This window comes from Oncorhynchus gorbuscha, linkage group LG16 (assembly GCF_021184085.1).
Source record: "Oncorhynchus gorbuscha isolate QuinsamMale2020 ecotype Even-year linkage group LG16, OgorEven_v1.0, whole genome shotgun sequence".
Taxonomy (NCBI): domain Eukaryota; kingdom Metazoa; phylum Chordata; class Actinopteri; order Salmoniformes; family Salmonidae; genus Oncorhynchus; species Oncorhynchus gorbuscha.
Genome location: NC_060188.1, coordinates 69645127 through 69656520, shown reverse-complemented (window position 1 = coordinate 69656520; position 11394 = coordinate 69645127). Strand labels below are relative to the sequence as shown.

At 43.6% G+C, this 11394-nt stretch overlaps 1 protein-coding gene across 4 annotated transcripts; it reads right to left on the bottom strand.

The window, feature by feature from the left end:
• Window positions 1-451: 451 nt before the first annotated feature.
• Window positions 452-9512, bottom strand: LOC123999511 (nuclear pore glycoprotein p62-like). 4 transcript variants are annotated; one of them, XM_046305376.1, is made up of 13 exons: window positions 9398-9512; window positions 8156-8452; window positions 7382-7788; window positions 7175-7258; window positions 6890-7003; window positions 6643-6762; window positions 6373-6502; window positions 4413-4557; window positions 4215-4264; window positions 3938-4072; window positions 3719-3830; window positions 1008-1074; window positions 452-894 (listed from the first exon to the last, which is right to left on the bottom strand). In XM_046305376.1, exons 2-13 carry the CDS (start codon window positions 8446-8448, stop codon window positions 803-805), a joined length of 1749 nt encoding a protein of 582 aa, XP_046161332.1. In that variant the 5' UTR covers window positions 8449-8452; window positions 9398-9512; the 3' UTR covers window positions 452-802. The 4 variants fall into 4 exon arrangements, with proteins under 4 accessions (XP_046161332.1, XP_046161334.1, XP_046161335.1 ...); XM_046305378.1 differs by having other exon boundaries at window positions 6373-6490; XM_046305379.1 differs by having other exon boundaries at window positions 7175-7228.
• Between the last annotated feature and the right edge of the window lie 1882 nt (window positions 9513-11394).

Genomic DNA, 11394 nt, shown 5'->3' with positions numbered 1-11394 from the left:
TGACTTTAATGTCGTGCTTCTCTGGGGAATATTTAATCTGCGCGGCATATTAGAAAGAAACTTGGGTGCAACTCAATTTTACGTGGTCCTTAATGTTTTTAATAGTCAGTGTACGCGGCTGCTGTTCATCGATCCTGTTGATTAGCCAGTCACTTTATCCTTACCTATATGTACATGCCATCAATTACCTAGTATCACTGCACACCGACTTGGTGGTATTACGCGGTGTATGTAACCAAGTTGTCGTTACTGTGTATTTATTCCTCGTTAATTCAAATATTTATTTCATGAGAAGGGCCGTAGTAAGCAAGCATATCAGTGTTAGTCTACACCCGTTTACAAAGCATGTGACAAATAAACATGTATTTGATTGATTTGCATCGGTCAACGCTTCTTATGTCTTCTCAATTAGGAAGTACCTTCACATTTAAATTGCACTACAGCGCTGATCTTCAGTGTCACGGATTTAATCGAGCCCATGGGTGCAACTCTTTATTTACTCAGAATTAATTATTTGCCCAGCACCAGTGTTGAAATTTGACAAGTGCATCACACACACACACACACACACACACACACACACACACACACACACACACACACACACACACACACACACACACACACACACACACACCTTAGCTTGGAGTACTTTTCTATAAATCACAATTGATGCTGCATTAAAAGCAAATCTTTAACATAACTCCTCTCAAAAATATCTTCATTGTATTAAAAAAAAGAAATAAACTTGCAATAATGCACATATACATTCTCAATATCATTCTGATAATTATTGCAATCTTCAATGAAATGCTATGCGAAAAGTCTTCTCCTGCTCTTTGCGTCGGTTGTCACAGAGTTTGGACACATCCTCCACCCTTCTCTGTAGAAGCACTGAGGATAGACATATTACAGAGTTAATATGGATTGAAGGATGTCAACTTTATCAGAAGCAAGGGTCAAGTTAAAAAGTTGTTTACTCAAGACCACATGGGTTAAATACTGACCCGAGTTCTGGTCAATCCATTGAAGAGAGTCCATGTGGGCATTGAGAATTTTACAGATCTGCTGAAGCTAAGGAGAGAGAAAAAAAGAGTTAGAATAACTATTTACACATTTCCTCTTCCCAAAATAAAACAAACCAGGTAACCACAGTAAAGAACATGTGATACATTTGCTTTAGAATAACTGTAGAAATACATTTCTCATCTTTATTTAAGCTAGTTGAGAACAAGTTCTTATTTACAACTGCGACCTGGCCAAGATAAAGCAAAGCAGTGCGACAAAAACAGAGTTACACATGGGATAAACAAACGTACAGTCAACAACACAATAGAAAAAAATAGAAAAAAGAAAGTCTATATATAGTGTGTGCAAATGGCGTGAGGTATGCAATAAATAGGCCATAGTAGCAAAGTAATTACAATTTAACATTAACACAAGTGATAAATGGCAAGATGTGCAAGTAGAGATACTGGTGTGCAAAAGAGCAGAAATGTAAATAAAAACAATATGGGGATGAGGTAGGTAGATTGGGTGGGCTATTTACAGATAGACTTTGTACAGCTGCAGCGATCGGTTAGCTGCTCAAATAGCTGATGTTTAAAGTTAGTGAGGGAAATATAAGTCTACAGCGATTTTTGCAATTAGTTCCAGTCACTGGCAGCAGAGTACTTGGAAGGCGGCTAAAGTAGGTGTTGGCTTTGGTGATGACCAGTGAGATATACCGGATGGAGTGCGTGCAACGGGTGGGTGTTGTTAGCATGACCATTGAGCTGAGATATGGCGGGGCTTTACCCGGCAAAAACTTAGATGACCTGGAGCCAGTGGGTCTGGCAACGAATATGTAGCGAGGTCCAGCCAACTAGAGCATACAGGTCGTAGTGGTGAGTGGTATAAGGGGCATTGGTAACAAAACAGATGGCACAACGATAGACTGCAATCCAATTTGCTGAGTAGAGTATTGGAAGCTATTTTGTAAATGACATGGCCGAAGTCGAGGATCAGTCGGATAGTCAGTTTTACAGGGTGAGTGAAGGAGGATTTGTTGCGAAATACAAAGCCGATTCTAGATTTGATTTTGGATTGGAGATGTTTAATATGAGTCTGGAAGGAGAGTTTACAGACTAGCTAGACACCTAGGAATTTGTAATTGTCCACATATTCTAGGTCAGAACCGTCCATAGTAGTGAGGCTAGTCGGGCGGGTGCGGGCAGCGGTAAATTGAAAAGCTTGCATTTGGTGTTACTAGCGTTTAAGAGCAGTTGGAGGCCACAGAAGGAGTGTTGTATGGCATTGAAGCTCGTTTGAAGGTTAGTTAACAGTGTTTAAAAAAAGGCCAGATGTATAGAGAATGGTGTTGTCTGCGTAGAGGTGGATCAGGGAATCACCCACAGCAAGAGCGACATCATTGATATATACAGAGAAAAGAGTCGGCCCAAGAATTGAACCCTGTGGTACCCCCATAGAGACTGCCAGACGTCCGGACAACAGGCCCTCCAATTTGACACACTGAACTCTGAGAAGTAGTTGGTGAACCAGGCAAGGCAGTCATTTGAGAAACCAAGGCTATTGAGTCTGCTGATAAGAATGTGGCGATTGACAAGAGTCGAAAGCCTTGGCCAGGTCAATGAAGACTGCTGTATAGCACTGTCTTTTATCGATGGCAGTTATGATATCGTTTAGTACCTTGAGCGTAGCTGAGGTGTGCCAGTGACCAACTCGGAAACCAGATTGCACAGCGGAGAAAGTACGGTGGGATTCAAAATGGTCCGTGATCTGTTTATTAACTTGGATTTCGAAGACTTGAGGCAGGGCAGGATGGATATAACAGTTTGGGTCCAGAGCATCACCCCCTTTGAAGAGGGGGATGACCGTGGCAGCCAGCAATATTTAGGGATCTCAGATGATACGAAAGAGGTTGAACAGACTGGTAGTAGGGATTGCAACAATGGCAGCGGAGTTTTAGAAAGAGGGTCCAGGTTTTGCAGCTCTTTCAGAACATCTGCTATCTGGATTTGGGTGAAGGAGAAGCTGGGGAGGCTCGGGTAATGTAGTTGCGGGGGGGCTGTTGGCCGGGGTAGCCAGGAGAAAAGCATGGCCAGCCGTAGAGAAATGCTTATTGAAATGTTCAATTATCATGAATTTATCGGTGGTGACCGTGTTACCTAGCCTCAGTGCAGCTGGGAGGAGGTGCTCTTGTTCTCCATGGACAGTGTCCCAAAACCTTTTGGAGTTGGAGCTACAGGATGCAAATTTCTGTTTGAAAAAGCTAGCCTTTGCTTTCCGGACTGACTGCGTCTATTGGTTCCTGACTTCCCTGAACAGTTGCATATCGGTGACTATTCGATGCTATTGCAGTGCGCCACAGGAAGTTTTTGTGCTGGTCAAGGGCAGTCAGGTCTGGAGTGAACCAAGGGCTATATCTGTTCTTAGTTCTACATTTTTTTAAAGGGGCATGCTTATTTAAGATGGTGAGGAAATTACTTTCAAACAACGACCAGGCATCCTCGACTGACGGGATGAGATAATATCCTTCCAGGATATTCGGGCCAGGTCGATTAGAAAGGCCTGCTCACAGTAGTGTTTTAGGGAGCGTTTGACAGTGATGAGGGGTGGTCGTTTGACCGCGGACCCATAGCGGCTGCAGGCAATTTACATAAGTAAAAGCACTGGCAGCAAGGTATTCAAAAGACATCGGTCTGTTTTTCCTTCTCACCGGGTCACTGTTATCAGCTGGACCGCTGGATGTATTCAGGTGTTCAATGATCTCCTTTAGATCTTGGGACATCCTCTTCAGCTGGGCGTCCACGTTCTCTGCAAGCTTGTACCTGCAGAAAGAGATGGAGATATTGCATAAGGATGAGATATCATTTAGTCATGATTCAGTTCACTGTGCAGTGGTTTTCACTCAGAAAGACATTTGGTAAAACCTTACGTCCTCTCGCGTTCCTCGTCTGCGTTCTGCATGTAGATGGTTCCACTCTGTTCTTTGACAGACTCCTCCAGTGGGGACAGCAGGTCCTCCAGCTCCTTCTGTTGTGACAGGATGAAGTCCAGTTCCTGGTCCAGCCTGGGACGGGGTAGAGAGCAGAAACACAAGGTCATACAATAAACATTGACAATTACCATAGATCTACTTACAGATAAGACAGAATTCTGAATTATCTGATATATTCAAATACATTATAAGAAATAAAGCTGTTAACCGCTACCTTCTTTGGTCCAATTTCACTTTCTCCATCTCCCTGTGCAGTGATGTGATCTGTAACAATGAGGTGAACATGCCTTTCAAACATCTGCCATGAAGAGACCCCAATGTTCAACTTCATATGAGATTAAAACAAATAGCATTGCCTAGCTTCTAGTGGTGCAGTTACGAGAAGTGCCACTATAATGACATGTCTGTTTACCTTCTCTCCGTTCTCCACCAGCGTGCGGTCCCAGGCGTTGACCTGGGTGGCTTGCTGTAAGAAATGCCTCTCCTGGTCCTCCAGCTCAAGACTCCACTTGTTAATGAGACCCTCTAGTTGGATATATGACATCACTGGAGGAGCACTGCAGGGGGAGGAGTAAGGGACCAGCCACAAATCGGTCACATACAGAGCAGAAATTATTGGGGGTGTAGCGAAATGCTTGTGTTCCTAGCTCCAACATTGCAGTAATATCTAACAATACACACAAATCTAAAAAAGTCAAAGAACAGATTTAAGAAATATTAGGATGAGCAATGTGTGTACATAGGTTTTCCTTTCTGTTTTCTATGAGTTTGCCTACAACTCCAACACCTGCGGAAAGTACCTGGATGTGCGTATGTTCTTCAGCTTTTGTACACACACACACACACACACACACACACACACACACACACACACACACACACACACACACACACACACACACACACACACACACACACACACACACACACACACACACACACACACACACACACACACACACGTCGGAAAGTATTCAGACACCTAGACCTTTTCCACATTTGGTTACTTTACATTTTATTCTAAAATGTATGAAATAAAACCAGGTCTAGAAATGCTTGCAAATTTATCAAATAAAAAGAAATACCTTATTTAAATAAGTATTCAGACACTTTATGAAACTCAAAATTAAGCTCAGGTGTATCCTGTTTCCATTGATGATCCTTGAGATGTTTCTACAACTTCATTGGAGTCCACCTGTGGTACAGTCGACAATGCATGTCAGAACAAAAACCAAGCCACTAGGTCAAAGGAATTGTTCGTAGAGCTCTGAGACAGGATTGTGTCGAGGCATAGATCTGGGGAAGGGTACCAAAAAACATCTGCAGCATTGAAGGTCCAAGAAAACAATAGCCCCCATCATTCTTAAATGGAAGTTTGTTATCACAGACTTCCTAGAGCTGGCAAAACTGAGCAATCGGGGGAGAAGGGCCTTGGTCAGGGAGGTGACCAAGAACTCGATAGTCACTGACAGAGCTCCCCTGTGAAGATGGGAGAAACTTCCATAAGGACAACCATCTCCGCAGCACTCCATCAATAAGGCCTTTATGGTAGAGTGGCCAGACGGAAGCCACTCCTCAGTAAAAAGACACATGACAGCCCTCTTGGAGTTCGCCAAAAGCACCTAAAGACTCAAGACCACGAGAAAGGAGACAAGCTCTGAACGTCCATGAGTGGCCCAGCAAGAGCCCGATCGAACATCTACGTAGACTTGAAAATAGCTGTGCAGCAACACTCCCCATCCAACCCGAAGGAGCTTGAGAAAATCTGCAGAGAATGGGAGAAACTCCCCAAATACAGGTGTGCCAAGGTTGTAGTCATAACCAAGAAGAACCGAGGCTAGAATCACCACCAAACGTGCTTCAACAAAGTACTGAGTAAAGGGTCAGAATACTTATGTTAATGTGATATTTTAAGTTTTAAACATTTGCAAAATATTTATAGAAACCTGTTTTCCTTTGTCATTATGGGGTATTGTGTGTAGATTGAGAGAAAAAAAACTATTGAATACATTTTAGAATAAGGCTGTAACGTAACAAAATTTGGAAAAAGTCAAGGGGTCTGAGTACTTCCCCAAGGCACTGTATGTGATGGGATGTACAGACAATATGGATACATCTGTATTATACAGTATATGTACAGCAATAGTTAAATAGGATAGGCCTTGACTAGAATACAGTAAATACATATGAAGTGGGTAAATCAGTATTTAAACATTGGTTACTTAACTACGTACACGCATTTCAGTTTACTTCCAGAATTGAATTAATTGAAATTGAATTAACCCCAACCCTAAATACAATGGTTACAAATATAGTGAGAGATTTTGCAGTGAGTAGTTGTAATAAACTGGACAGGCTGAACCCTGCAGTACCTTGCTGTAACAGTAGCAATGGTTGTGGCTACGCCAGTGATGGGGGCCGTTACACCAATGCCAATGGAGCCCGCAGGTTTCATAGCCAGTGAGAAACCTGTTGTTGTGGTAGGGGCAGCTAAAACAAACACTACAGTGAGGAATTCACAAATATGACAAAAATACTTCATGAACAACCCCATATACACAATTTTGCATAAACAGGCAACAATATCAAGCTCTAGTTATTCTAATAATCCTGCATGATAAAACAATGAACCTGTATAGTACCTGTGCCAACTGGGGCAGTAGTTGTGGCAGTGACTGCTCCCAGGGGTTTGAGCATGAAGCCCAGGGTACTTCCCGCTGTTGAGGTGGCAGCCGGGGCAGCGGAGGTAGGGGCAGCGCCCACTATTCAGAAGAGATCAAGAAATTAAATTCCACCACAGAATGTTAGAAAGCCAATATAACCTTATTTTTGAGTTTTCCAACACTTGATATTTCAAGCAAGAGCTTGCTAGTAGGAAATAAAACTCACAAAATCCTGTGATTGCTGCTGAAGCAGGAGCTGCTGTTGATGCTGGTACAGCAAAAAGAGAAGAACCTAATGAGGTTTGGGTGGCCGGGGCAGCTGCAGTCGGGGCTGGAGTAGCTTGAGAGAAAATAATCGATCATCTTAAAATCATAGCCGTTAGTTTAAAAACAGGCACACACCCCCTTAAAAAAACAGCACATTTTCACCGTTAAAAAATAAATAAAAAATTATACAATTTGTCAGATATTCTTTTCATATATGCCAAATGTCTCCGATTCCCCCATTTACCAGAAGGTTTGACGCCAAAAGCGAATCCTCCAACCTGGGTTGTGGTTGGTACAGCTGTTGAGGCCACAGAGTTCAGAGTCAGACCTGAGTAAAGACAAAATACTATAATTCAGGATGAAAAAAACATCTGATGTAAAGTAATAATGGCATTTATAGTACATTACCCATGATCTGATAAACAGATGATGAGGAGCTCAGAAAACTCACTTGTGGGCTGAGTCCCCAGTGAGAGGCTGGCAGGTGTGCTGTTTCCAAATGAGAAGCCCCCTCCTACAGTTACAGTAGGGGCTGGGGCTGTGGTGGCCTGGACCTTGGCTGCACCAAAACTAAACCCACCTCCCATAATTTGGGTGGCTTCAGCAGGAGTTCCTAAAGAGAGTCCACCAGCTGCAGCAGGTTGGGTCTGGGGCTGAGTTTGGGCAACAGGGGCTCCAAGCCCCCCTGCGGTCCCAAAGCTGAACCCCCCTCCTGCAGGGGCAGCAGTGGTTTGTGTGGCGAGACCCCCACCAAGCCCAAAGCCTGTCCCAGAGGGGGTTGCCATCCCCATAGTTAGCCCAGTCAGTGCAGGTTGAGAGGCGACTGGTGTACCCAGATTGAGTTTAGCAATGGGAGTCCTAAAGACAAAAGCAAGAGAAAATATGATTACGATTGCAATCCTACTGTAAGCTACACAGGCAATAACCTACCAAGTTTATTTTATTTAACTAGGCAAGTAAGTTAAGAAAAAAATATTTACAACAACTGCCTACCCCGGCCAAACCCGGACGACGCTGGGCCAATTGTGCGCCGCCCTATGGGTCTCCCAATCACAGCCGGATGCGATACAGCCTGAATTCGAACCAGGGACCGTAGTAACGCATCTTGCACAGACACACAGTGCCTTAAGCCACTCAGGAGTTTGTTCAGCTCACCATCAAAGCTACCCTAAGATAATATAACTACCCAAACATCCATGCAATCTACATCATCCAACAGACCCACCCAAAAGAGAAGCCTCCTCCCGCAGGAGTACTGCTCTGTGCAGGGGTCCCAAAGCTGAACCCTCCAGTTGGGTTTGTGCTACCCTGGGTGGGCATAGCAAACAGCCCAGAGCTCTGGGGGGCAGCTACTGGGGCCTGCGGAGTGCTGGGGGTTCCAAAAGAGAAGCCACCACCTGGAGCTGCAGCACTAGGCATCCCAAAGCCTGTGGCTGGGGCAGTTGCAGCTGTGGTTTTGGGAGCTCCAAAGCTGAATCCAGTACTGGACGCTTGTCCAAAGTTGAAGCCTCCACTCATTGTCCTATCCAGAAAGAGAACAGGGGAGAGAATAATACAATGACATATCGTACCAATATCATTATTGTCCCTTCCAACATCTTCATCCACTAACACAGCTTGGTTAGAAACAGAGAAGAGATTCAGCTGGACATGGGAATGACTTGTCCTGATAAAAACTTGCCAGAAGATACCGACCCTACCATCACGCTTGCTTACACGGACTTGCACTTGGGTCGGAACACAACCACGGTTACATTAAAACACATTGGAGGCTCATGCTAGTTTGCAGTAGCCACCACAGACATTTTGGAATGGCAGTGTCAGCCAATCAGTTCCTTTCTTGTTCAACTCAACATCCCATTCCATTATGGGTGTGGGGGCTACTGCTAACTAGCATGAGGCAGAACATTTCGGATTTCTGAGAAAACTAGCATTATTTCAATCTACTCGATGGAACAGTGTGGATAAAGGTCATATACAGTAGGATATCCCATCCCTGCATTGAGCGGTACATTTTCCGACCAGTATCTGGCGCCGGTTCCACGGCCTCTTAAAATATAACTATGATTTAACATGATTGCGTTCCGACCCCTGTGTAGTTCGGTGTGAACGGTAGGGTTGGTATCTTTTGGCAACATGTTAACAGACTAATTTAGCTAGTTAGCCAGCTAACTACATTTTGAGCTAGCATTTTTTACACTGATGTATAAATAGCAAATGGGAGAACGGTATCAAGCCAGTTGACATTCAGCAAATAAATTGCCTATATGGCAGCTAGCTAGCTAACGTTACCAAACTAGCTAATTTTAGTTGGCTAGCTAGTCAGCTATGGTTGGTTAGCTACAAAAATACGAACGAGTTAGCAAACTAACGTTAGATGGCCAAAACGCCATATATTAAACCTCCAGCCAAACAAATGTATAAAGTTCGTTCACTGGCGTTGAACAAATGGATAACATAACCATACCTTTCGTTTTCTTCACACAACAAATGAAATTGAAAAACGCACGTTATCTGCGTGGAGTTTCAACGACCGCTTTTATGGTTCGAAAACGACCAGAATGTGAGAGCGCCATCTGCTGTGATGGAGTGTGGAGCTAGACCATGCTGCAACTCAGGACAAGTAGTAGTATTAGTATATATATTGTTTTTGGTAGTACTGCAGTATTTTTGTGTGTGTGTGTGTGTGTTTTTTTTTGGGGGGGGGGGGGTATCTACTTATTTAACTCATTAAGTTCAGAAAAATACATAGAGTATTTATCTTCCTTCAAACTCACCAGGATCTAGAAAAGCCCCCTTCAATGTAAACCTGTGCTTTATGTGCTTCTTCCCAGGCCATATTACGACTGGACATGCCATTAATTAATTCAAAGGAATGCTCCATATTGTACCAAATGAATCACATTCCTCTGTACAGTGCATTTGGAAACTATTCAGACCCCTTCCCCACATGTTGTTACATTACAGCCTTAATCTGAAATGGATTAAAGAGAAAATATATATATATATTAATCAATCTACACTAAATACCCCATAAAGGAAGGGGAAAAACAGGTTTTTCGAAATTAAAATTAAAAACAGAAATACCTTATTTTCATAAGCATTCAGACACTGCTATGAGATTTGAAATTCATCTTAAGTGCATCCTGTTTCCATTGATCATCCTTGAAATGTTTCTACAACTTGGGAGTCCATCTGTGGTAAATTCAATTGACTGGACATGATTTGGAAAGGCACACACCTGTCTATATAAGGTCCCACAGTTCATGTCAGAGCAAAAACCAAGCCATGAGATCGAACAAATTGTGCAGAGGCAGGATTGTGTCGAGGCAAAGATCTGTGGAAGGGTATCAAAAGACGTCGGGAGCATTGAAGGTCCCCAAGAACACAATGGCCGCCATCATTCTTAAATGGAAGAAGTTTGAAACACCAAGACTTTTCAGAGATCTGGCCACCCGGCCAAACTGAGCAATCGGAGAAGGGCCTTGGTCAGGGTGGTGACCAAGAACCCGATGATCACTTTGACAGAGCTCCAGAGTGGAGATGGGAGAACCTTCCAGAAGGACAACCATCTCTGCAGCACTCCACCAATCAGGCCTATGATAAAGCAGCCAGATGGAAGCCTCTCCTTAGTAAAAGGCATATGACAGCCTACTTTAGCAAAAGGCACCTAAAGGACTCAGACGATGAGAAAGATTTTCTGGTCTGATGAAACCAAGATTGAACCTTTTGGCCTGAATGCAAAGCGTCACATCAAGAGGAAACCTGGCTCCATCCCTACTGTGGTATTTGTCCTTTTGATTCAGTCACTAATGAACACTAACATAGACAAAGTAGACTCCTCAATGTAGCATTTAGTTCCTGCAAGTCCAGATAATGAAGCCCATGAGAGCCAAAGCTGTCTGCCATCCCCTCATCTCATCTTTCTCCCTCACAGAGCTCTCTGACAGACTGTGGCAGACAGTCTCCACTCAGTGAACACAGTCTGAGCGGAGTGCTTAGAAAGCCTGAGGGGCTTGTGGCTGAGAGCATTCTCAGAATCTAGACTAGTGAACAGCATCCAATGATCTGCTATCTGGGTTCACCATGGATTAATCACTACTCCACCAAAACACCTCTGTATGGATGGAGAATACATCCATCCAACTAACACAGAAGTTAGTGCAACTATCTATCACTGTGGTACCTAATGCCTATCACTGTACAGCAGCCTATTGTTACTTTATGGATTGATACTTTTGAATGCAAGCAACTAGACCATGCTGGTATCTGGAGAAAAGTAAGCAAATGTATTTGGATAAATTGGTAAACCGCACTGTAGTAAAAATCCTAGGGTGGTGCGACCCCATCACTCTTTCCCTGAAGTGTAAAGAAAAGCCCGCAGGCAGACAGTCCACAGAGCATACGTCCCTTCAGACCTCCCACAGCACACAATGAACAGGGAAACATAACCAATCACTATGA

What these genes read in the sequence shown, in the direction of transcription:
- LOC123999511 (XM_046305376.1), bottom strand. Translation starts at nt 8,448, where the DNA reads ATGAGTGGAGGCTTCAACTTTGGACAAGCGTCCAGTACTGGATTCAGC. An exon ending in TGGTGGAGAACGGAGAGAAG is followed by an intron (nt 4,265 to 4,412) that starts GTAAACAGACAT and finishes TCATTGTTACAG; the next exon opens with ATCACATCACTGCACAGGGA. An exon ending in ATGGATTGACCAGAACTCGG is followed by an intron (nt 895 to 1,007) that starts GTCAGTATTTAA and finishes GTCTATCCTCAG; the next exon opens with TGCTTCTACAGAGAAGGGTG.